At 37.3% G+C, this 27724-nt stretch overlaps 1 protein-coding gene across 5 annotated transcripts in view; it reads right to left on the reverse strand.

Annotated features, from left to right (window-relative positions):
* Window positions 1-861: 861 nt before the first annotated feature.
* Mbnl3 (muscleblind like splicing regulator 3) overlaps window positions 862-27724 on the reverse strand; it is a 116096-nt gene continuing 89233 nt past the window's right edge. For 4 of the 5 annotated variants that reach the window (XM_045140032.1, XM_045140033.1, XM_045140031.1 and 1 more), the window contains 6 exons: window positions 20856-21047; window positions 19350-19586; window positions 16447-16597; window positions 13926-13961; window positions 11247-11341; window positions 862-8409 (listed from right to left, as the gene is read on the reverse strand). In XM_045140032.1, the coding sequence (XP_044995967.1) occupies window positions 8398-8409; window positions 11247-11341; window positions 13926-13961; window positions 16447-16597; window positions 19350-19586; window positions 20856-21047 (723 nt within the window). In that variant the 3' untranslated portion in view covers window positions 862-8397. The remainder of the gene's footprint in view (window positions 8410-11246; window positions 11342-13925; window positions 13962-16446; window positions 16598-19349; window positions 19587-20855; window positions 21048-27724) is intronic. The other variant, XM_004653977.2, reaches the window with a different exon arrangement.

The raw sequence follows: 27724 nt of genomic DNA on the forward strand, positions 1-27724 counted from the left end.
AATAAAAACATAAATAAAAAAATAAAAAAATAAATAAAATAAAAAATAAACCAGAAATCGTTATCTTTTCATTCCTGCGCCATTTGTTGCAGAGAACAAGCTTCAGTGACAAAACTCTTTTTAAATACTTAAAAAATTTTTTTGGTTATTTTTATTTATTTATTTGAGAGACAGACAGAGAGAAAGAGGCAGATAGAGAGAGAGAGAGAATGGGCGCAGCAAGGCCTCCAGCCACTGCAAACGAACTCCAGACGCGTGCACCCCCTTGTGCATCTGGCTAACGTGTGTCCTGGGGAATCGAGCCTCGAACCAGGGTCCTTAGGCTTCACAGGCAAGCGCTTAACTGCTAAGCCATCTCTCCAGCCTGTGACAAAACTTTTAAATGGACAAATCCATGCATCTCATTGTCATGAAACAATTGGTGCCCACCATGCAAAGGACAAACTTGCCAACACTGGTATATGATACACTGAAGGTGTGGGTGGAAATAAATAGCGGGTACATACAAACTTCTAATCATGTATTTTAGAATCTGCCCTCGGGTTTCTGAGGCACAACATAAACCAGGAAGCTTGAGCTTAATATTTTTTCTATATATTTTTTTACTAAAATTCCTGGGTTACTAATTTCAATCTTATGGGAATGATGCGTGTAACACAATGGATGTATGTATGTACCTGATTTAAAATACTGAAGGTATTTGCAACTAAATTTTACTCAAGGCACAATTATAACATGGAGCCAATTCATCAACTTAAAATTTATATCAGGGTCATTAATGTCAGGATCAATATAATAGAACATGAATAGCCGTTTTGTGAACTTTGTGTGAATATGGATTCATAAAAAACACGCAACAAGGGAATTTCTAAACTTTATTAAAAGAACAAAAAATAAACATAAGAGTAGTATACTAAAATGAGTTACATAATGCAGACTTCTAAACACAACCAGGCACTACAGCACTATAACTTGAAAAAGGTTAAATCATCTGCAGTTGAGGGAATGCATTACTATATTTAGATGGGAAAGTAGTATTTCTATATCTTGATCATCATGTAAATCCATAATTGTTTCATGGGACTAATAATTTTCTTATAGGCATTTTGAAATACCCATTTTTTTCTCTCCAAGACAAATGTTTCCATTTTCTACATTCCACATTGCTGTTACATGAATGCATGAAGTTATGTCTTTTTTAAAAAAGTATATTTTGAGATGCCCTACATCATCATGTTAACAGAAAGAAGCCAGAATCAGTTATACAAATCGCACTTTCTTTCCCTAATATGAGGAATGTAAATTGGAAATGCAAGGAGACCAATGAAAGGGGGCAAGATAGAACAATAGAGGGATATGACCAAAGCACATTTATGAAAATGTCACAAAGAAATGCATTAGTTTGTATAAACAGCATATTCTAATAAAAAGTCCTAATTTGTAGTTGGACATGGTGGCATACATCTTTAGACCCAGCTACTTGGGAGCGTAAGGTAGGAGGATTTTAAGGCTATGAGTTCTGGATTACTTTGAGCAACATAGTGAGACCCCTTGTGGAAAAAAGACCTAATTTAGATCATTGTAATTTGGGAGCATGGGAGCAAACGGTTCATTTTCCAATAATGAAATCAACAACTTCAATAATGAAAGCAAACTTATCTTGAAAAGGGCATCCCCAGAGTCTAATGAAATGAGAACCATATCATTCCCTCAACTGCTAGACACAAAAAAACATAGCAACAAAATAATTTGGTTTCCATCATTAACAAATACCATCTGTACACAGAAATAAAGCTTTTGAACCATGCAGTTTGATGACATATACATGTTAAGATTGTATGTTTGGGAGAAAAAAGCCCACTTACTAGTTGGGTTTCTTTTAGTTATTACAGAGGTATTTCAAAAGTAACTTGAAGTAGAAGGTGACTAGTGAGGACTTTTGCAAGGTCTGCAAAGAGTGGAAACTTATTTCAGAGTAATACATTTTTAACTTTAGCTATACTATAACTGGATGGGTTCTATAGAAACAAAATTTCTCTGAGACAAGTAGATGGGTTGGAAATTATTAATTGGGTAAACTGAATCCTAACAGAGATCGTTTTTATTTATTTGTTTCAGTTACATATATTTGTTATAGTTAATTCTCTCATTTGTTTTACTGATTTAAACATAGGCACTACACTTAAACTTCAAAGTGTGACCATGTGGCTATAAGGCATTCATTTCATGCCATAAATTCATTGGGCATCTTTTGTGATGTTTCAAGGGTCATTCTTACTCTTTTCCTACTATTTTAGAATTAGTTCTTCTTAACTTACTATCTTATCTGGGCTGGGGACGTAGCTAAGTGGTAAAACACTTGCCTAGCATGTACAAGGCCCTGGGCTCCATCCCCAGCACCATATATTCACAAAATTCTCATCTCTATTGACCCTATGAAAATATTTTTGTGGCTTACAGATTCCTAAGGAAATAATAACATAAAAATATTGGTTAAAATGTATAATTAGGTTGGGCATTCCTAATTATAAGATGAATGAAAATTTACATTTTATATAAGTGGAAATGCTTCTTAGGTTGTAAATCTGTTTGTCACATGCTGACTCTAAGAGATTATAAGTGGAGGGAACAGAAAAGAAATTTCTAGCCAACTGGCCCTGAGCTAATGGGTAACCATAAGGCTTGGATTGCTTTCTGGCTTTGGTTTATTATTCGATCTGTCTTTCACTCTCTTTCTTTTCCTTTTCCTTTTGCAGTGCTGGGGATGGGACCCAGAACCTCATTCATCTAGGCAAGTGCTCTACCACTGAACTGTAGTAGCAGGCCTATTTTTCATCTCTGTGAGAGCTAGTAAGTGGGTAGCAGTAACCCATTACCAACTACCCTAGCCCCGGGATGAGCTCTTTTTTTTTTTTTTCAGGGCAAGAGCCACAAACCTCAAAGGATGGAAGGAATCAAAGTACCAATGGTGATCCATCCCTTCATCTTCCCAATTTCCACCTTTTGCTAGGCTTCCTTGCCTGGGGGCCACAAGAAAATTCCATGGCTATCTCTAGGTGTGGAGTGGACATTCTCTTTGAGCTATAAGGTTAGGTGAGTGTTTGGTGGCTGGTTCTCTTCTCTTCTGCTTAGTTCAAACAAAACACGGGGAGGCTGAAGTCGTAACCTGGTAAAGGGAGGTTAGAGGACAGCCTCCTCTAAACTGGTAGAAAACAAGTAAAGCCATGTCTACAGTAGTGCCAGGAGCATGTTTTCTTATACTGGACACACTGAACAGGCAAAAGACATCTTTCAAACGGTTGCTACTTTGCTTTGGTTAAGTCTTATAGCAACACAGTACCCTATCTTCCTTCAAAGCCACAGAAATCGCTCTTACTAACGTTTCCACTATCATCACAGACTTCTTCTATTTAAAAAAAAAAAGCTTCAAGGATTGCTTTCATGGACTATGTACATAAGTGCAAAAAAGGTGTGTCTCACACATTCGCACCCTAACTGAGACAATCAGATAACTGCAGCGTATGTCTCTTTAAGCACTGATAGGGGGCATGCCATGGTATCCTTATGCATGATTTCATAAATATAAATTCCTTTCAAAATGTTTAGCTATGCTTCAATCCTCACATAGACTTGTGAATGTAATTCCAAAACAGGATATTTTTTTGCAGATATAGATACCACATGAATAGGTCATTTTGAATAAAGTTATGAAAAAGCATCAGGTAATATTTCACATATGTAATGGTTGTGTTTTGACCTCAAAATACTGTGGAATAGCCCTATCCACACAACAAATTCTATAACCTAGAAAGCCTAACTCTTAGAATCCAATGTTGTAAACCAAAAAGTCGCCAGAGGACACAAATTCAACTTTCACATGGAACTTAGGGCTCCAAAAAGTCATGTTTTCTGAGTTTTGAGCTGTATATGTGATTTGCTCATACTGTCACTTTCACACACATTCACTTCTAAAGGTAGCCATGTTGTAGTTCTGTTGCCAAAGCAACAACTAAATATAATTGGTTGACAATTATTGTTTGCGTATAAAGTTAAATTTGTTCTTAAACTGTGAGTTATCGAGTGTATTATGAGCTGAAGTCTATATCTTTTTTGCTAGAGTGTCAGTTTACAACCTATCTAGATGTTCTGAATATATTTAATAAAAACTTAAACATTCTCTAACTGTCCTTCAAAATTATATATAAAAGTAATAAAGTAAAAACCTTAAAAAGTGGCAATAAGAAAAAATGGAAACATGGCACCAGTTAATGAGTTGGTGCCCAGAATCAGTATTTGTAGTTTTATTTACAGTTTGATTAGGCTATCAACTCAACTTGCAAAAAATGCTACACACTTTTTGATGTGATTTTTCTATTACCGTTGACAGGCACTGGTAAAATGAGGCCACGATCATACTAAATCTATTAATCAGAATGAGGAAATCAGATTTCCCTAAGAAATGACTTATTTTGATTTCAGTGTTCAGTGAAATGTACAAAAAAAAAAAAGAAAAGAAATTGAATGGTAACTGCAGTTTCTTACCAGTCTGTGCACCACAGCCTATCCTCCAGATGAAAAGATCTCAGAAAATGTGGGCTGTGTTCTAGCTAAGTGCATTCTCATCAACACTCTCCAAGGGCGAGGTTAGTAAATAACATTCCGAATAGCACAAGAGCTTTCTTGCTCATTTTATAAAATGCAATGTAAATGGTGTCTGGTCTTCAGACATCACTATGATTATCGGTCATGCCATTAAATGCCAATTCAAGTTGAAAAGACTAATTTCATTTGTTCCTGCTGACAGCAGAGGGAGAATTGGCTTTTTCCCAAACTGGAGAGGAAGTGAGCTGAAGGTTCCCATTAGTGGACACAGCCTAGTGGTGTGGGACAACACTCATGGCAAGATCAAAGTGCTTTAGCATGTTCCAGAATGGATGAAGATTGATGGCATAGGGACAAGATGGCTTTCATGATTAGCTACAAATTAAAGATTAATCTAGAAAAGTGAAATCAAATGCAACAGCTGGTTATAGAATCATGCTCCAATCGCAAAAGTAAATGCTGTATTTAAATAGCAATTTTATGAATCCATTTATTTTAATTTAATTTTAAACCCTATTTAAAATATACTTGTTCTGGTTACATAGTGGTATTTGTAAAAATTGAATCTACTAAAACCCTCTTAAAAGATAACTTTAGACTGCTTTTCTATATATATGACTCACTTTATCCAAATTTTAGGAGTCTTGAGAGGTTTGCGAATGGCTAAGAAAATGGATAAAAAGTAATTTTGGATAAATAAAAATAGAGGCCATTGTAAAATACAAAGATTATAAAATGCTCACTATGAATCACAAGTGATTAGAATTTTTTTATTTACAAATGATCTAGTAAATTTTTGTTTAGAGTCACTGATTAACTTTGTGACTTGTCTCTTAAAATGGAAATTTATAGTCGAATGACTTATCACTCAATCTTGTCTTCTTCAATAAGATAATCTGAATAAGTCATTGCACAACTCGTTTAAAGAGTGCTATTTCAAACTTGCATTTTCCTCAAAACTCTGTTGAATTTGATCAAAACTTTAGGGCTTTGAGCTTGCTTTCTTTAAATCCATTTATATAGCAACTTTTAGAATGCCAACAATATAGACAATCGTGGCACTAAACAGTACAACTACCCTGAATGTCCCTCACTGTGTCTCTTCCTAAAAATAAGTCATTTTAATATCTTCCAGTGCTTAGAGCAACATGGGGGCAGCTGTGATTTAGGTTTATGGTCTATGTATATCTTAGCCAAAAGTTAAAAAAGATTATGAGACAGTACACTGCATCAAAATGTCAAACTACAAAATCAGGTTAATTTTGTACAAAACACTGCCATATCCATTAAGAATGACATCCAGACTAGCGCAGGCGCATTGCTCCTGGATATATGTAATCAGATCTGTCTTTCTGGAGACACACAGGCACTGACTAGCAAAACTCAGTTCCATACACAAGACATTTCAAAAAGGCATATTCTACTTTCCTCGGTAGCAATGCCAAGATTTTAAGAATCAGAAATTAAGTGGTCCAAAAAGCCCACAGATAAAAAGCCAACTGGATTTTTGACTCCAGGCCAACACTTAGCAGAGGATAGTGGCACAATATTAACAAGACAGGTTAGATGTCACAGTTGACCAGGATTTATACTGAAAGCTTAACAGGATACTAACAACCAGAGGTAATCTTGTTCTCTGATATTCTGAGTTGATCTGATGTGGTTTGATATAGTCTCAAATGTCAAATGTTCCAAATCAAGATGCAAAAAGGAGGAACAATTGGTTTCCGCCTTGTGTAGGTTTTGTCAACTGTGAAAAAGTCTGCCAACTCCACTGCTCTGCAGTGTGATCCTGTCACTTGGCTTAAGGTGTTCCAATGAGTTTCTTTGATTGCAAATTTGATGAATGAGAAAAAATGACATTTGTGTGTTTTTATATATATATATACATATATGCATATATTTATAATTTGATGATTTTTTCCTTTTCAATTAGTGAATATATATTTAGTACAGAATATTAAATCAACTTAAGTTGGTGTAAAACATCACATTTCCTCCACTGTATAATAATAGTAATAACTGAGCAGAGTGGAGAGAGGGATGTTATAGGCCACAGGAATCAATTAATTTCACAAGTAAAATATTATTTCATAAGGGTCAGTGATTAAGATCACTTCTGTTGGAATTAGGTATCCCATATACTAACCAAAAACCTATTATAATTTTTAAAACACATATAAAGTAAATGAATCCAAACAAACAAAAAGGAGGTTTGGTTATGGGATAAAAGACTTTACAGGTTCATGTTTGGGCAGGGAAACACTTGCTATATATTGTGAATGCTTGCTCCTTCACAGAAGCATTTAGTCAAATTGGAAACACAGTTGAAATGAAGTGAAAGACAACTGTGGGAATCTTGCTTAGTTCTTTGCATAAATCAAACAGTCATTTTAAATGACTCCCTGCCCCTTACCCCCTGCTATTTCTCCAAACCTGTACTCAGGCTCCCTCTGTGATCAACAGGAAAGTATGCCCATTTGGGGAGGAAAGGCCTCATTTGGAAACAATTCTCTTTCACCCTAACTGACTTTTGCTAGACTGCATCTTACTTATTATTCAACCATTCTAAAGAGCATAAGCAATTTGCATTTGGAAAATGGCACTTGTGCAAAAGGTTACATTGCAATAGTTTTACACACTTTCTGCCAGTATATAAAAACTCTCTCTATGCCCCTATCTCTCTGCTTGCTTTATAACCTGCAATTAGCATACCTTTAAGCTAGCTACCAACTACCAGTTCCTCAGCTGAACATGGATAACAAATGGCTCAATTTTAGACACTCAACCTAGGAGATAGGAATTCCTGCGACACACACACACACACAAATGGAATGGATAATTTACATAATTTCATAAAGGCTGAGAAATTCATTAGAAAGTGAATACCTGTTTTTCAAGTTATTTAAGAGGAGTGATTAGAGATTATGTTTTAAGAAGTTCCCTACCTTGTATAAGTCATTACTTTTCTCTTGCAAAAATTTAGTAACATTATTGATTATTCAAGATCAGAACTACAAGTTAAAACAATAAACATGCATGTTTCTGAGCAGGTTTTGTGCACATTCAAAAGTGAGGCCTTTTAGATGTATGTAGGCTGTAAGAAACTTACAGAAACATTTTAAAGAGTGCATGTTAACATGAACCTGTCATGTTTGTTAAGCACATATACTTCTTTTCCCCACTAATGACATTGTAGTTGAAATCAAACACCACACATATACAGGAAAACATTATAGCATGTCAAAACTAAACAGAACACAAGCTAATACAATACAATACAACAATGAGGAAAATGGTACTGGATATGGTACATTCTAAATCAACCCAATGGTCTATCCTGTAAACAAAATAGTAAAGTAACACTTCAAAAACAGACATTTATCTACCAAGAATGTACAGTAAGCCTACAGTACATTGTGGAAATTCAGTTAGCATAATGGTTATTGGAAAAAAAATCTCAAAATTTTATGGTTATGTTCAGTCTAATAATTCATATAAGATGGATCTGATAAATCACAAAATTGCATGATTTATGTTCTACATGATAATTCCTATAAGGTCAATATTTCTATAAGGTAACTCATAGTGAATTTCTATTTGCTTTAACATTTCCATTGATTCCGAATGCTTTGTTTTTACTTGAATATGTTGTCTGGTATGTTTGTTTTGACTAATATATTGAATGTACCAGGCTTATTGTTGTGTTGGTAGAAGAGGCCATATGAGAATATATATAGAAAGGCCATATGGAGGTTCTCGTGGAGAGATTCTGATACTCCGTAACTCTGCTGCTCAGAATTTCAACTGAAATGGAAAAAAAAAAAAAAAGCAAGACAATAAGTAAGAATTATCAAAGAGTTACTGAACTAGGAGTTGGAAAATTAGTTTTTGATTCCCTTTATGTGAGTAAGCCCAAAGAAGTTATTCCCCATTCCTAATTTGCGATCCTGTCTGTGAAATGGTGCCAATGTCATAATCACTAAAGACCCACACAGCTATGACAATCAACACAGAGAACGGCCCTATGCCTTAGAGACGCTCACCAGTGTTGAAGGCATTATCTATACATTCTCAAAACTTTTCCCAGACCACCCAGCTATCAGCTCACTTCCTCCCACAGTCAAATATTGAGAAAACATGTTTGCTCCCAACATTTCATAAAAGTGACATTATGATTCAAACTTTCCATTTTAATCTACATATCTTCTAGCCTTGCAAAAATATCTTGGGTAAGCTATGCCGTTTATAAAAGAGCAGTTTTGACCTTTGAAGAAAATTTCAATACTTGTTAAAGATTTCTACATTCTCTAATGGAGTCAAGCAAATAAAAATAACAATCATTCTTCCCAAACATCTTTTGTGTGAAAGTTAGTTTCATGAATTTTATTTACCTTGATTGATGGACACCAGCCTGTGAGAAATAAGTGTTGGCAAAATCTACATTCTCAAGGCTAGGGAAAACTCCAAGTTGACACTATAAGTAAATGGCACCCCTAAAAACTATTACAATTTCTAATTTCTTCAAATATTCCATGTACCCAATGATGTCTTTTAAAAGCTTTCCTTGTGATTTATGGTACCTATTTATCTATTGTACAGTTAGCTATTGGCTTTATCTAACAGTGTTCAGACTAGGCACCCTCAGTTAGGGGACAAGTCCAGCAACAAATATGTCTGCTGCCTCCTTCAACACAAAGGCACCACGCAGGTGGGAGACTTTCAAACTTTCCACCCTGGATGAGTGCAATTCAGATATGCAGCTTCTTATGTGGTTTCAAAAGACACACACACTTCCAGTGAATGCCTGACCAAATGAAGTGTACACTACTATGCCCTCTGGACCAGGCAAAAAAAAAGAGGTTAATGGTAAAGGAATGTGGGAATCCAACAATAACAAAAACGTTAAAAATATGATTTGAATGAAAATACTAATTAATTACGCCATTCAAACTGCAAGACAGTTGGAGCAATTCTGCCTGACTTACACGGGCAGCAACACAATTTGCAGACCAAAACCGCACCATTTTCTGCGCTGCCATAGAATTATAACACACAGTCTGTTCAATAACCATGTCAGTCAAATCCTGACCCAATTTTTTTTCTGTTTCACTTCAATAAAAATGAAGCTATAAGAATGTCAAGAAATTAAATTTCAAAAGTGAGCTGTGTTTTGGCTACAAAAATCACGTTTCTTTAAAAATAAACACTGATGCCTTTGTAAGCTCACTGGGAAAATAGAGGACCAGCTGTCATTTCCACATAAGAAAACCATCTACTTGTGGTCACATTCAATTTAGAAATTTAGAATACGTAAATCAAACTCTAAGTTATAAGCAATGTCTCTTAGTGCAAATATCTACCAAAATCTTAGCCAACATAATTATGTAAATACCAGATATAATTTACAAATATTTTCTGTGAGAATTTACTGTTTTGCTGGAAATTTCTAAAACCGTGAAATAAACATGCTCCTATTCAGTTCATCTACTGGTAGTTGGGGTATCTATAATAGTAAACAAGATTTTAAATTGGGCTGGAGAGATCGCTCAGAGGTAAAGGAGCTTGCCTGCAAAGCCTAATGACCTGGTTTGATTCCCCAGTACCCAAGGAAAGCCAGATGCACAAAGTGGCTCATGCATCTGGAGTTTGTTTACAGAGGCTAGTGGCCCTGGTGCGCCCATACTCTCTTTTTCTCTGTCTCTCTGCTTGCAAATAAAGAAAGAAAGAAAATTTGATTGAAAAAGATTCTAACTTAGATTCTTGGGAGAATTCTGTTTCTTGTGTCCATTGCTTGGGTGTGCAGTACATTAATAAACAATGATCAATTTCACAGAAAAATGCAAAGCATGTTCACTATTTCCACTGAGTCAATTGCATAAAGCACGGACTCGAATATGATTTGTTCTCCAATGAAGGAACAGCTTGTGGGCTTCATGGTTTCCATGTTGGGAATGTAAACAGCAGTGGATCTCGCAGCCTGTGGGCATGCTTAGAGCTCTAATAAGGCAGAATGGCATAATTTTGCCTTACAATTTTAAGACTTCCTAAAAACTGATTCAGTTGCCTATGACTCTAGCTGAAAATACTGGAAACCAACAAAAATCAAAACAACACAGGCCCATCTAATGTCTGCATGAGAAGGAATTTCTTATGTAACCCCTGAGTAATGATAAGGGCATCTATGCCTTGTAAAGAAATGTGGTATCTTGCTTCCTTTCCGGGAGAACTGAAAGTATCAGTGATGAGTGTACTCTGTCAAAGCTCAAATACAATCAGAAAAAATGGCAATAAATGAAAACAAATTCTCCTCTTGACCAATGAGGAAGCATTTAAGAACTATTTACTATAGCATATGCATTTGAGGATTGGTGTGGTAGCAATAACTGGATATAGAATAATAAGAATGACATCTGCTCATCAACTAAACATGAGTGACATGCTGCTGTTGGCCCTGGGATAGATTGTAACTTACATGCACTACCCTCGAATGCATAGAAAAATAAAACTTTCAAATGTGATGACTGGTTAAGAAACATGTAAGCATACTAAGCAATGAGTCACCAATCCCAAAAGCATACGCTCGTGCCTTACCAACACTATGTAATGCTCTCGGGTTGAACAGGTGAAATAAATGACCAAACCTGATTGCCTGTAGTTGTTGGAACGAAGGGAACGCTGGTAGCAGGTGTTGTTGCTGCGGACACAGCAGTAGGTGTGGCACTGTGCATCATGGGCACTTTCAGTAGGAAATCATGGAAGCGACACACGGGAGGATGGAGCATTTACACAACCATGACACAGACGATGGAATGGGGCGTACGCGGTATCCCAGCAACAAGCCATGTGACATCATCATGATGGATACACCGGGATGCAACATGCAATCAGAGTCAGTGCAAAGCAACACAGCATGATGGAAGGGAGGAAAATTTAAAAAGAGAAAAGGGGAAAGCCAATTATAGTTACCATTAAGGAACACAGAACCATTCTAACATTTCATTAACTTTTGAGCTTCATACCATTGTCGTTTGATTCAAAAGGCTAAGTTTTCAGCAAGTGCAAGTGAAATGTAATTTATTATTAGTATGACACTGGGTTGCACTGGGGGTTAGTGCATTGTGAGTTGGAGCTTGGGCTCACTCTGACTTGAGTGTTGTCACTAGATTTGCAGGTGCAAACCCTATTGTCATGCATACTTACCTGAGCTGCATGCACCAAGGGCTAGTTCTGCTGGTGGGTATGTGGGAGAGGAGCAGATACTAAGAAGACGATGGACTGTGTGTGCAGAATTTGAAGTTCACCTTTGGTAGGTCCCTTGGAAAATCTGGCTATTACCAAATGCATGGAGTATTTCATAATAAATCCTGTCTTCATAGCAAATATTAGCGCTACAATGCCTTGCGGCTGCAAAGTCTCTTTCAGGATATCTTTCTTTGCCTTTGAGAGTCTGTTTCATTTGGAAGCTTTGAGATGCTTTGCTAATTTCCAGCTTATTTTGGAAAGCCTATCATGGGATTAATATGTGAATGGAAATGTGTGAATGAGAAGCATACATATAAAATAACATCATGTCTACATCAATTGAATTCAGATATTTTTTCAAGGTCTACTGAAAAAGGAAATGGCTGGGAGGAAAATCAACACATGGAATGTCAGAGAACCTAATACTGTCCCATCAAATGGTGGTTAACAGAAACTCCATAGTTCCCCCTTCTATCCATCTCTGGTCCCTTAGGTTCTAAGGCCTCTCTTGCTGTCTTGCACCCAACTCCAAAACACCCATGTCTCCCCCCACCAGCCTCAGCCCCCTTTGGAAGAGCAGCACCCGTGCAGGCAGCAGCACTAGAGCATGCAGTCACATTCCCCAGCAGAGCTCGGCCAGGGCCAGGGCCAGGAAGAATCTTCCAGAAACAGGTCACAAGATGTGAACACATAGACACGTTTCTCAAGCTTGTGCAAGTCTGTTCTTCTACTCATATTCAGAGAATGTCCCTGTTAGTATCGGCAGCAAAGCAAATTCCCCAAGGGGACAGCTAAGCCCTCACAGTCCTCATCTTTGTAGCCAGTGTTCACATCTTGTTGTGCTTGTGGGGTTTCTACACGATCATGGTTTTGATTTTCCCCTTTAATAAGCCTGGTCAGGCCCTCTGGGATCCGTAACTAATCCATCAGTGGGGTGGAGGACAGGCTATTGCACATTCTCAAAATGAATGAGACAAATTGAATTGACATGACATTGTGATGTGGAAAGGGTTAGGGTATGTCTTCCCTGAATTATACAAATATGCATTTTTTGCATGGTACCCACTAGGACTATGCAAGTGTGAACTGCCCAGTGACTTTCTCATTCTCTATAGTATTAGTGATAAACCAAATGATTTAGTGATGGCTACCACATTTTGTTGGTGGCTAAATAAAGGATATGTATATAACTGTTAAAACATTACATCACCCCCTCAGATCACTTTTGAAGTGGATTCTGTTGTCCCTAGTTTCTGTGCAGATGGAGCTCTATCCTAGGATACTAGAATGTTTACCTAAGAATACTGCAGAATGCTCTAGGTTTCCTGAGTCATGCTTTCTCAACATCTGATCATTGGATGGTTTAGAGCATATGGGTAATTTTTTGGAGGAGGAATTGTTTCATTGTGGTATATGAATTACACACTTAAAATATTTTTACTTTTAAGCTGGACTAATACCAGCACTCAGGAGGCAGAGGTAGGAGGATCACCATGTGTTCAAGGCCACCCTGAGACTACATAGTGAATTCTAGCTTAGCCTGAACTAGAGTGAGACCCTACTTTGAAAAACAAAAAAAAATATTTTTTTTTACTTTTAAACTAATAGCTATAAAATATTAAAACTGCTCAGTTTCATATTGCAGCAAAAAATTTAAATCTTTCAGCTATTTTTTTTTTGTTTGGTTTTTCGAGGTAGGGTCTCGCGCTAGCTCAGGCTGACCTGGAATTCACTTTGTCATCTCAGGATGGCCTCGAACTCCCAGTGATCCACCTACTTCTACCTCCCAAATGCTGGGACTAAAGGCATGTGCTACCACACCTGGCTTCAGCTACTATTTTTTAGGGTAGAAACAGAGAAATGGACAGACTAGAATTTGGCCACAGTGGCAAACAATTAGAACTTGAGAAAGTAGGACTATTTTGATTCCAGAAGGACATGGAGCACAAAACACTGTATTAAACTGTGAATACTCAGAAAATGTCTATTCACCTTATTCAGTCATGAACCTCTCACAGTCAAAGCAGAAAATCACATTTCAGAATAGAAAAAGTTGAGAATTTTTGTACAAAACCTACCAAAAGTTGAAGTGGGTGCCATGCACAGTATTGGCCCTGTACACCATGCAGAAAAGCGTGGAAAGTAAAGAAAAGATATTTTATTATTAAGGCTTTACAGACAGAAGTGAATTTTAACAAGAAAGATAATTTTTGCAATACCAATCAGCACATGCAAACCAGTAATCTCCCATGCTTATAATTACAGATTAGCTTTAAGACCCCAGACTCAGGGACTCAAAGCAATTCTTAGATTCTTAAGTACAAAAAAAAATAACCTTCAGTTTCTTATAAAAAGAATAACTTCACTTAAACTACATGTCTATGAATTCTTGGCAAATACTTCATAAATAATTTTATCATAAAAAATAGAATTTTCATTTACTAAACATAGCCATTTAAAAACATGATGTAGGATTTGGTACATGCTGCTCATTTTTCTATTTAGAGAAGTAATCAACTAACAATGTTTCCTCTACCTCACTGAAATGGAAGGGCAGAATATGATCATATGGCCATAGCCTTTCCATTATGGAAGGAGATCAGCTAAATAGGTTTTTAATTTTGTTATCAATTAAGGGGAAGAAAAATTTGGGAATCTTTTCCCTTCTAAATTTATGTTTTTGGTTGTGTTTTGAGATGAGGGCTCACTATAGAGTCCAGGGTGATCTCTAATTCACAAACATCTCCCTGCCCCAGCTTCTTAAAATTTGAGATCACAGACATGTGCCACCATGATCAGATAAATACAGATTTTATATTGGCAAAATTTGCACAGAAAAAATATAACTTGTAAATATAGTAAGGAGAAGGACTGATATAAATTAGAATGAACAATGCAAATTTTTTCACATTCAACTACCCTGGATAGACCTTCTGGGCTACCAAATTTATTCTCTACCTGTAAGAAAAACGGGAAGTAGCCTGAGTGAAGTAATGTGCTGTTCAGGAAAATTGCCATGATGCTTGAAGTAAGAAAAGCCAGAAATTAAAGTTACTTCAACTCATCCTTGTTATTTCTTTTACTTGTGGGCATTACATACTTTTTTGTTAGTATTTGGGTGAATTCCAAATCATGAGATGTGAGCAGTTATTATTTGAAAAGTAACATATGCCAAAGAATTCTCTATTCTACCTCAGAAACTATTACATAAATATGTACAGTTGTGTAACAAGTAAGAATAATTGCTGTAGTCAGTGACTAATGACTTATTTCAATGGCTCCCTTAAAAATTAATTAGTTAATTATTAATTATTTTTCCAAATTACAAGTATACAATATTAAAAGCATGTTTATAAATTAATAGTGCTTTCTACATTGATTTTGATGCAAATGTTACCTTCACTTAGTAAAGGCTTTATTTTGGTTTTATTTACTTTTTGCAGTGTTAGGACTTGAACTCAGGGCAAGCTCTCTATCTCTTAGCTATATCCCACAACTCCTTATTCTCATACAATAATAGTTTTGAAACTGGGATGTTCAGAATTCTGGTATTTTTTTTTGTTATACTCCCAATGATTAGTATTTCAAATTGCTCCTAAGATATTATATGGTCATTCATATGGTGTTGAAAGAAAATTGTTTCCACTTATTCATAGTATTTATTTGAACAAAATTCTGGTTTCAAGTTTTCTCCCTAATTTGGTACAAAATAATTATGCTATTAAACATAGTTTAAAAGAAGGTGTGGCATAAAATATGTTATAAAGTATTAGAAAAGGTAATAATGTATTTTATAGTAACTGTCTTTTACATTTTATAAACGTATTTTATATTAACTGCCTCATGAGTTACAGGCTAAAGCTGTGTGTTTCATATATGCTACACTGTGGCCACACTATATTTTCCTTAAACTTAACAGTATTGTATTTTTAGAATTTTTAGAATACCTTTGGTATATCATATTTATAGACAACAGAACCTTCTAATGCTGAAGCTGGAATTTTTAACAACTGACTGCTGTCTGTTAAAGCAATACCTGATGCTTAGCTATGCTCCCACCAAGTGAATCAAACACAAGAAGCAAACAATAAGAAACGCTAAGGGCTGGAGAGATGGCTTAGCAGTTAAGCGCTTGCCTGTGAAGCCTAAGAACCCCTGTTCGAGGCTCGATTCCCCAGGACCTACGTTAGCCAGATGCACAAGGGGGCACACACATCTGGAATTCATCTGCAGTGGCTAGAAGCCCTGGTGCACCCATTCTCTCTCTCTCTCTCTCTCTCTCTCTCTCTCTCTCTCTCTCTCTCTCTCTGCCTCTTTCTCTGTCTGTCGCTCTCAAATAAATAAATAAAAATAAACCAAAAAAATTTAAAAAAAGAAACATAAAATTAAAAATGTTAATATTTTTTTCCTAGCTCAATGTCAAGCATTTCCAAAATCATATAAGTTGCTCCAGACAGAGCACATTACAAGTAATTGCTTTATTTGATTTGTAATCAAAATATATGTGAATAGTCCTTCAATGAAAGCCCTTGAGAAGCTGCATTGCATGAACACACACCCACACCACTAAAGTCATGAATCCCAGAGCCGTGTTCTTACCTGTAGGGATGAATGTAGGCTGTGGGAGCTGCATGTTAGCCAGAGCCTGTTGGCAGTGGAAAACACTGGGATTAAAGACCGGGGTGGCACTGTTGGTCTTTTCAAGGGCTGATCTCTTTGATATCAGTTGAAGTGCACCAGGCTGCAGAGCCTGTGGGAGAGGGATGGGTTAACCACTAGTGTCATGAAAAGTAATAATGTACTCGAGCCATGGAAGGGCCCATTATGTAAGGAACAGCCTGTGACTCTTCCACAAGGGTAAAACTTTTTTTTTTTTTTTTGAGGAAAAACTTCAATAAACAGTGAACACCTAGCGAGGCAACTAATTGCAAAGGTTAGCCATGGATGACGTTAGATCAAGACAGAAATACAAGGGGTAAAAGGCCTTTTAACTTCCCTAATTTAGACCACATTTGGACGGGATGTGATAGAACACTGTAACAGTCAGTCATCATTTATAATTAACATCTCAGGGGAACTCATCTAGTAAAGAATACAAAGATGACAGGAAAGATTTCTGCCAGTTAGCATTCCAGTGTAGATCTAGGAGGAGATAAATGCTACATCTGGGATAAAATAGACATTGGTGTGGCAAATAAAACAAAATCTAATTTAGACAAAGATCTCAGATTCAAATCCTACGACTCTATGTTTCCCAACTCACCTGTGTGGAAATGAATGAATCATTCCAACCCTCCCATCTATCTCACTTTGGTGACATATATGCTTAAGACAAATATATGCAATTTTCATTTAGAGAAGCACACTATGCATTATAGTATGCGATATATACTTTGTTAAATATCTGAAAGGTTAACTACTAAAACATACCAGCATTTTAACCTTTTTTTCATGTCTACAGTTATTTCACAATCCTACCACGATTATAATACTCAAAAGTGACCCTAGATTAGGTTCTTTGGAGAATTTAATATTATTTCTTTTTTTTTAAGGTATGCACCACCATGCCGGCTTTTTTAAAAAATATTTTTAAAATTATGAATGTTTTTGTTTATTTATTTGCAAGGAGAGAGAGAAGAGAGAGAGAGAAAGAGACAGAGAGAGAATGGGCATGCCAGGGCCTCCAGCCACTGTAAATGAACTCCAGATGCATGTGCCCCCTTGTACAGCTGGCTTATGTGGGTCCTGGGGAACTGAACCAAGATCCTTCAGCTACAGAGGGAAATGCCTTAACCGCTAAGCCATTTCTCCAGCCCAATATTACTTCTTATGTATTTTTCACCCTCAGCAAATTACATGTCACTTTAACATGTCCTAGCAACAACAATGAAGCATGCTTGAAATTCTTAAAGAGGCAAGGACACTTGTGCTGAGTGACTACTTTCCCCTGTGTCAAAAAGAGAGTTTATGACAACCATGTAAGTGACCTGCTCTTTCTTAGTTTACTTTTATCTCCTGAAACATATGAATGACAATATACCAAGTAGCACTAGAGATTAAAAAAAAAAAAGCCCAACTTTATTTGAGAGGATCAAACAGCACAGGTCATGACGAAACCCTAAACTGAAAGATGTAATGTATCATTTGGAATGTCTTTTGGTCACCACTGACATGAAAGGAAATGACTAAAGATTTTAACAGAGTTGGATATTAGAAGGCTTATCAAGCTACTTAAAGGTTTCCATTTGGTATAAGTGGAGGATGTGTCTTTTTCTCTGGTTGTGTTGCTCAGGGAACTCCAAATTAGGGCAAAACCCAGATTGGCATCAAGGCGGTTGATACAGCTTGTTCACTATCGGGATTTATTTTCCTAGGTTCATTGCCAGCTGTGTTTGGCTAGTGCTGGTATTATTATTAAATATTTCCCTCAGCAACACTGGCTAGGTCTTCAACAGCCTCAATAAAAACTCACTAAGTTGCCAAAGAGGTATTAAACTGTGGTGGTGATGTTTGAGGCAAGATGTCTTACATTGTTGCTCAGGCTGGCCTCAAACTCATGGAAATTTGCCTCCCAAATGCTAGAATCACAAGCACAAGCCACCACACCCAGGTTAAATATTATTTATGTAAGTTCTTAATTTGCTCTTAGCAAAGTCAACCTGAGCTAAATACATGAACAGGACAAAAAAAAATCATCCTTTTACAATGTATTTATATTCCACGTGCCAATGTGAAAAGAATAAACTTCTTCATGAAGTCCGCCTTTATTTAGTCTTCTCAAACTATTTGCTATAGATCAACACATTAAACTTATCCATAGTTATGACAGCCTTATAATTCTGAGTTCTCAACTTATTAGAGTGAAGCGTTATGCAATTATTTTTCATACTCGCTACCTTTTGATATTATTATGCAGAACCGACCAAAATTTGATTCAGTAAGGCAGTCCTTCCAGTCATGTTGAAATCTCCCTGCAGCTATAGCTGGCTTTCTGCCTTCATCTTCTCCTTGGCCTGGACCGTATCCCCAGACAGGAAAAGTAACTTTGACCTCTGGGAAATTAGGGACTGCCTAATACCTCATCTTTCAAGTACCATGTTTTCAAAAGGCACTGAAAAACAAGAGTAACAAAATGCCTTCGAAAGGAGCTCATAGAAGACAGTTAATATTGTGCCTTTCACAGGCACTCAGGAGAGGTAAGACTAAAAAGCACTGAAAATAATTTACTGCTTAAGTCATATAATTTACCCTTTCTCTGAAAAAAAATCGAAGAGAGTGTACAGTGGGTTAAGATCATTAGTAAAGCTTTTAAGCAATTATCCTTAGAAAATCTTAGTAAATAAAGTGGAACAAATTGGTCCTGTCTTTCGTAGCTCGTGATTATGACTGTTCATATTAAGATCTGCTCATGACTATCTAAACCTAGGCTGTTAGACAAACTGGGCATTGCGTGAATGGATGACTTATCCCGAAACACAGCCCACGGCCCAGCCTGCTCTTACCATGGCAGTGCCAGCCGAATGGTTCATCTGGTGATGAGCTGCCTTGAGCTTGGCCTGCAAGTGTGCAGGAGGATGAAAGTACTTGCATTTCTCCCGGGAGCATCGGCCTTTAATGTAATCCATGCAGACGGTCACAGTGTTGTCAGTCACTTCAATCATGGACACGTCTGTAGGATGAGCATAGCGGCAATCACTCTCCCCACGAGTGCAGTTTCCACGCTGGAATTCACGGCAGACCTTCAAAAGAGACACACACACACGCATAGCGCTCATGATCACAAGGTGACTGGCCTTCATCTGCCTTACTAGGAGATATGAGAGTGATATATACAACTCGACATTGACTTAGGAACTATCTAGAAGATGAAGAGGCCTATGAAGCCATATTGACTGTAAGATATGAACGCTCGCAACTGCTATTCCAAAGAAAAATTTTATTCTTCCCAAAGCAAAAGGTGTCTGTTTGCCTTACATTAATACAAAGTACTTTAAAGTTTTATAAAAGCCAATTTTAATTCTGCAATTAATATATAGCCTCAAGTATAATTCTTCTTTTTGTTGTTGTTGTTTTTCGAAGTAGGGTCTCTAGTCCAGGCTGACCTGGAATTCACTACATAGACCCAGGGTGGCCTCCAACTCATGGTGATCCTCCTATCTCGGCCTCCCAAGTGCTGGGATCAAAGGTGTGTGCCACCATGCCCAGCTAAGAATATTTTTTTTAAAGGCCTGAGGTAAGGCTATCATGTAGCCTTGCACTGGTGGTTTTACATAGCCAACTTGCCAGCCATGATTATGTTACATGTATCTTCAAATTCCATTATAAGACATGGCCAGACATTTAACTGCTGCTAATGGAACTTACTAAAAAATTGACTATTTATTTCAATATACAAACAATAACACTTAAGGGAAAACTAAAGGTTTTCAACAAATCAAAATACTGCTTGAAATTTCTTTCAGATTCTTTGGGTGTATTTGTTATGTAGTGTACCATTTTAAATGTGGAGAAAAGGTGTAGACATATGAAACTCATTTACAATCTGCATGCCTTCTATAGTCATACAGCCTTGGGTTCAATTTGTTTTCAGTTTACCATTCTAGTAAGTACAGTCATTAACAAATCCAGGAATCCCATTCTGTAAAGCTGGAGCTTAGATTCAGGGAACATTCCTTCTCAGATCACCTATAACAGAGCACTATTTCGGTGTGGGTACAAATAACACACTATTGATTTGCTGGACATAAATGTGGTAGAGATCTGGCTGTGACATCTGTCACCCCATTGATTGTCAGGGTTGATTTGCAGTACGCATGAATTCATGTGCTTCATAATGAGGTCTAACTGCAGTTGTAAGACGTTTAACATTTTTCTGAGTTATACTCCTCATGCTAAAAAACTTGGGTACACTTATTTACCACATCCAACAAATGACGCTTGTAAAACAGTACTTGATGCACAAGGTTAGGAGCTATCTTATAAGCATTTATGTATTTCTTCACAAATACCTCCAGTTTATCGGTACGAATCGGTTTGGGAGCAGTAATTCCTGGCAATGCGAGGGATGGATTTCCAGAAACCAGAACTGGTGCATTTGGTAAAAGCTCAGCAGGAACCAGGCCCATCCCAGGGTGAGGTATGTAAGGACTGAAAGCCATGGCAGGATTAGCTGCAAGTGATGGATTCATAGGAAAATTGGTCTGTATGGTTAAAAGAGAGAGAGAAAAAAGTGTTACTGGTATACAGATTCCTCCTACTATTTACACAAGACATTCTTAGAGAAACATCAGCATTTCCTAAGCCACAACCAATTGATTTATGTATTTTGTCTCCTACTACTTAGTAACAACTTTACTGATAAACTGATAAGAAAAAAAAAAAACCCACATGATTTTAACTGTAATGAATTGGTCAAATTAAATCCCATTCCTCCCAGTATGATTTCCCTATCATTTCCTCTTTTGCTTAAAATCTCCGTCACCAGTGACAACACATACATGCACAGTCTCTCTCGCCTCTTTGCCTAGGCATGGCCTTTGTATGTGGATATGGAGCTCCCTCCTCTTCACCCATCTCTAAAGCTTGGTTCTAAGACTGCCTGTCCATGAACCCCATCTGTACTACCAAACACTGGCCTTGCTTGTTTTCTTAGACCAATGACATTTATGGAAGGCAGCCAGGAATCGAAGGAGAAAAGGGTAGATTAGAAAAAGTGAGTGCTTTGACGACGTCTTACCATCTATCTAAAATGATAATGGCATGGTTATTATCTTTTATTATTTTTTGACCTATATGTCCTATTTCCCAAATGATTCAGACTTGCGCCAGCCCTGTCTTTATCTAAAGGCTAGATGACACTCGTAGTTCAAAAGGAGGCCCTAGAAATGCTACAAGGATCCCTGCTAGGCAAAAAGAGATAAGATAACAGGATTATGTGCTCTATAATCTAGAGCATAACTTGTAAAGAAAAGCCTTAGAAATGCAGTGGCTATTACTGGTTTGTCTATCTTTAAAAGTCCTGGATTCAAAGAGATCGGTGTGTGCACTGCCTTTCTTATCTGTTACCTTATAATTTATCACTTTTCTGTACTGTTTCCCATTTGTTCCACATTTTGAGCATCTTTTCTACTCTTCTTGATGTGGTTACAATTTTGTTGATACTCTTCTTTGGTCCAGAACACTTCCTGACTCACTGGTGGATATAATTAATAAGCTTTAAGAATAAAGTTTAATAGCTTAATGAATGAATAATACATGTTAAATGTATATTTTAATAGTGACTTAATAAGATATTAATCAGTGGAGTGTCACTGTGTATTACTAACTGCCCATATTCTTTCTTGCATTCTTTTCATTTCTTTTTTTTTATCTTTCCACAATTTTTATTAACATTTTCCATGAGTATAAAAATTATCCCATGGTAATACCCTCCCCCCCTCTGCACTTTCCCCTTTGAAATTCCATTGTTCATTTCTTTTTTTTTAAAGTTACGTATTTATTTATTTGAGAGCGGGGGAATGGGCCTCCAGCCACTGCAAATGAACTCCAGATGCATGTACCACCTTGTGCATCTGGCTTACGTGGGTCCCGGGGAATTGAACCAAGGTCCTTTGGCTTTGCAGGCAACCGCCTTAACTGCTAAGCCATCTCTCCAGCCTCCTTTTTACTTGTTTAACTGGCAGAATCATGAATGCTCTGCATTACCAAGCTGTGCTGACACTTGCTATCTCACATTCCTAGGAACTCCTCTAAATGCTGGGAGACTAGAAATCTATGGAGTATGGAAGGCTTAGCCTATCCTCTCTACCTCGCCTTTCACACATACCTGAAAATGTTATCAGCATGGCACTGCTAGAGAAATTTCTGCTATAAGGCAAAACTGAATGAGATGGAAGGGTTCCCCTTCAGCACTTAGGCGGATTGAGCCAATGACCTGATTGGTGTGCTCAAAAGGGCAGAAAGAACTGGGACGACTCAGGAGAGTGGAGAAGGCACTTGAGAGGAAAGGGCAACATCCGGTGTAAAGAAAGATGATGGAGTAGTTTGGGAGGGGCTTTCAGGTTTGAGGACAGATGGTCTAGGGCTACCTAAGTTCCGTGAGGTCATGTGATGGCAAAGCTCTTAGGAACCTGTCCAAGTTTTCCTCATCTCCAGCAATTAGTGGACGTGACCAGGGAGGTCTTACTAACTATGATTCATGCCCATGTCAAAATCAGCAAGAATCTCTGAGGTGAAAGGGAAACTCCACTCTATTTTGTTTTGTTTTCTCTCAGACATTGGTGGAACTTTCTCACTTTAAGTCACCTTCTCATGCTGCTAGATACTCTGTGCTTGTGCCTTTTACAAAAGTAGAAAAGAATGATTATTACATTATTTTACCTCTAGAGCTGAAACAAAGACAGAGGTGAGTGAAATTTTTTTCAAATTAAGAAGTAATTAATCATTAGCCAATTAATATTAATTAATTTAATTAATGCTCAATTAATACTTAAGCCTAACATGCATAAAAGGAATACTTTCTTTTTATGGTAACCCTAATTTCTTTTATCCCCCCCCTTTTTCAGAGTTATGTGCCAGGACAGTGTTTCTGGTTCACTCTGCTTTTTCTTAAACACATCTAAGTCTACTTAGGTCTGTTATATGTTTCAAGTGTATGAAAAATAAAAAGCTGCAAATAGCATATATAAAAATGTAACGGGCATGCAGAAAATGTTTAGATTTTTTAAGATGCTGAGTTGTCTTTAGACTTTAGGATTAACATTGTAACTTTTCAGATCCTTTTCTCCTTGAGTATGAATTTCATCCTTGATTGAGAAGCAAGGGCTTCCATTCACGGCCCTGCCACAGAGGCAGGGCCTCCTGACATGCTTATTTTTTTTCGAATAAACATTACGATTCCCCCCCCACCACCTCTGCTCCAGGGTAACTACTCCATTTCATGAATTTGAACATTCAAAGGATTAGCTTTGACTAACACTTGGGTTAAGTCAAGCAGCCTGCAAGCATACACACTGGGCTTTAATAAGCAGCTTAATCCAGCTCCTATCTGTATTACAACCTTTTGTGTCAATGTAGTTAACAGGAATCTATCTGTGGGTTAATCCTTATTTTAAACAAAAAGGTTGTCTTTTGGTGCTGGGGATGGAACCCAGGGCTTCGGAATGCTAAGCACACATTCTAGCACTGAACCACACACATCTCCATCCCTGTGAAAAAAGCTTGAATATATTGATTCTGGTTTCTTTCTCTGTATAGCCTGGAATAGCAGAGAGACATTTAAATTGCCTCAGATATTTAAATCTGAGCTTAAATAAATTATTTGCTAAATATTTAAAACTCCGAGAAAGCTTTTCTTCCCCAGAGCTAGAGGTGCAGATTTTCATTATTCTGATTCTTGCAATTACAAAGAATGGTGAAGACAACAGACTTTAATGAATAAAATCATTGCCTGACAATTAATTTGCCCTCTGTCTCTAGTAGTATTTCCTCCTAAATAGGGAATTTCTAAGACTTCTAGGGGTTGTACACGGACCCTAAAAACTAACAGGCATGCAAGAAATGCCTCCTAAAAATTAGTGAGATGTCTTTAGAATGGCGGCTCATGATCTTTTTTGAGTCTGGGACTTATCTGAGAGTCAGATAAGTTTGCAGATCCTGTCCACAGAAAAACCTCATGTATGCATAAAATGCTGCCAGAGAGCTTAGGAAGCTCAAGAAGCCCATAACACTCAGCCCTGGTGCAGGGTTCTAATCCACATACTGGTTAAGAAACTTAAGGCTCTAGTAAGAACACACAAACCAGCTACATTTTTATTTTAATGTCTATCCACAGATTTCCCTGTGCTCATTGGTAAACCTGCATTACAAAGATAATATAGAGGCTTCTTTTCTCTCGAGTATAAGCATTCTTTAGCAGTTGTTTACAGATACTACTTAGTGATTAACAATGGGGAGACAGTGGCTAGACTCATATAAAGGTAGAATTTTACAAGACTTAACATATTAATATTTTTATTAATATTTTAGTTTTATTTATTTGAGAGGTAGAGGCAGATATGGAGGGAGAGAGAATGGGCACTCTGGGTTCTCCAGCCACTGCAAATGAACTCCAGATCCATGTGCCACTTTGTGCATCTGGATTTATGTGGGTACAGGGGAATTGAACCTGGGTCCTTAGGCTTTGTAGGCAAGTGCCTTAGCCACTAAGCTATCTCTCTATCCCACATATTGATCTTAAAGGATCCTGAAGTGCCTTTGAATAAGAAAGTAATTCAGGGGATGGAGAGTTGCTTCAGCTGTTAAGGTGCTGGCCCGCAAAGCCTAAAGACTTGAGTTAAATTCCTCAGTACCCACCTAACGCCAGAAATACAAGGCAGCACATGTGTCTGAAGTTTGTTTGCAGGGGCTAGAGGCCCTGGTGCGCTAGTTCTCTCCCTCTTTCTGTCTGCCTCTATCTCTCTAAAATAAATGAATAATTTTGTTTCAAAAAGAATGTAATTCAGTGGGAGACACGGCTTCTTTCTCCATCTGCTAGTTGATTTTATATCTTGAATGCTGTGAACGGGTGTGTCTGACAGAAGGCCACTATAGTCTTCAGCAAACTCATGACAGCCCCGAGGTTCCCAACACATGGAAATGATGTCTGAGGAGATGAACACGCTAATTACCTCCATTTTATAATTCGCATTGTATGCTACTATCAAATTATTGTGCTATACCTAATAAATATGAGGACAAATATTGTTTTAATTTTAAAAGTTTTAATGGAAAAAGGAAAAATTACTATCCAAGAAAATGTCTAGATTATACTCCTTGAATGTGTGTAAACTATCACCTACAATGGGTTATTCATCAAGGTAGTGTAAAGAAATGGAAATTTGATGTTGTGCTAAATCCCTTGCTGTTTCTCCCCAACAAAATTAATCTACTTGTCATTATCTTAATAATATCTGTAATAAGTTATAATTATTGATGGATGAAAGCAAGATATTTTGAGTAATTTTGATGATGTCCTGGCCTGAAGGCCATAGAACAATAGAGACTTTCTTTTTTTTTTTTTGAGCTCTTGCATAGAAATAGATGACTAAGCATTTTCTCTTACAGAAGGATAAATATTTGGTAGCAATATGCTAATTAAAATTTAGTACCCAGCCCTGGCGCGCCCATTCTCTCTCTCTCCCTCTATCTGTCTTTCTCTCTGTGTCTGTCGCTCTCAAATAAATAAATAAATAAAATTAAAATATATATATATAAAATTTAGTACCCAAAAATTATCACTCAAATTTTAATAGTAGTTGATACCTTCCCTTAACCATTTAAATGAAAGAATTTATTACAGTGTAAAAGGAAGCAAGCCCCTTTCACCATCATCAGTTTTATTTCTTTCATATTTTCATATTTTATTTTTTTCATTTATTTGAGAGAGAGAGGAAGAGGTAGAGCAAAAGAGAGAATGAGCACACCAGGGCCTCCAGTCACTGCAAATGAACTCCGGACACATGCGCCCCCTTGTATATCTGGCTTACTTGGTCCTGGGGAATTGTACGGTTGTCCTTAGGCTTCCAGGCAAACACCTTAACTACTAAACTATCTCTCCAGCCAATCTCTCCTTGATTTCAAAGAACGTTGAAAGGTACGATTTCAGTTACTATCAGACTTCACTAACAGTTCAGATAGAGCACATGTATTCAGTTTTTACTTGGTGCTTTCCCTCATGCTGAGTGACATTCTGCAAGGAAAGAAATGACCAAAAGGCAGTCTTCAGAAGGGCCATATAATTTATAGTTATTTTTTTATTTTTTATTTTTTTAGTATTTTGAGATAGGCTGACCTGGAATTCACTATGTAGTCTCAGGGTGGTTTTGAACTCATGGCCATCCTCCTACCACATCTGCCTCCTGAGTGCTGGGTTTAAAGGTGTGTGCCACCAAGCCCATGCCTGGCTTATAGTTACTTTTATCATCAAATGGAAACTGACAGTAGTGTTTATATACTGATTAGTCTAAAAATATTATTTATTTGAGAGAGACAGATAGAGAGAGAGAGAGAGAGGATGAGTATGGGTGTGCCAGGATCACCTGCCACTGCAAGTGAACTCCAGACACATGCACCACTTTTTGCATTTGACTTTACATGGGTGCTGGGGAATCGAACTCTGGTCATTAGGTTTTGCATATAAGTGTCTTAACCACTAAGTCATCTCTCCAGCCCTGATCTCACTTTTAATGAACAATAAGTCACTGTGGCCCTAGAGTGAACTAAGGAAAAAAGTCCACGGGTCAAAAGTGAATAAGTATCCTCTTCTACACTTGGATTCTCTGACCTTAAAAATCATAGATATCTTTTAGGTAAGAAGAAACATTAAAATTGGGTAGGTAGGGCTGGAGAGATGGCTTAGCAGTTAAGGCATTTGTCTGTGAAGTCAAAGGACCTAGGTTCAATTCCCTGGGACTCACGTAAGCCAGAATCACAAGGTTGCACATGCATCTGGAGTTCGTTTGCAATGGCTAGAGGCCGTGGCATGCCCATTCTCTCTATCTGCCTCTCTCTCTCAAATAAATAAAATAATTTTTTTAAAAATTATTTATTTAAAATAAAAGGAGGCAGGTAAGCAAGTGAACAGCAGCCTGTTGTGTGTATGAGGTGCAAAGAAATGCACAAAAGAAAGTACAAGCCATGGTTCACATCTGCCCATTTTTGGTGGAAGCAGAACTAGTAACACAGGGCTCAGCTTGTTCATGGAGTGCCTAAACACAGACCAATATAGGAAGACAAGGAGGGACTACTTCTGTAAACAGGCAGCTTGAGACCTCATAAGCAAGGGTGTTTTGAGGTACAAAGAGGAGTGGATCTAAAAATCATGTTAGCGATCACAATG

Source organism: Jaculus jaculus, chromosome X (assembly GCF_020740685.1).
Source record: "Jaculus jaculus isolate mJacJac1 chromosome X, mJacJac1.mat.Y.cur, whole genome shotgun sequence".
Taxonomy (NCBI): domain Eukaryota; kingdom Metazoa; phylum Chordata; class Mammalia; order Rodentia; family Dipodidae; genus Jaculus; species Jaculus jaculus.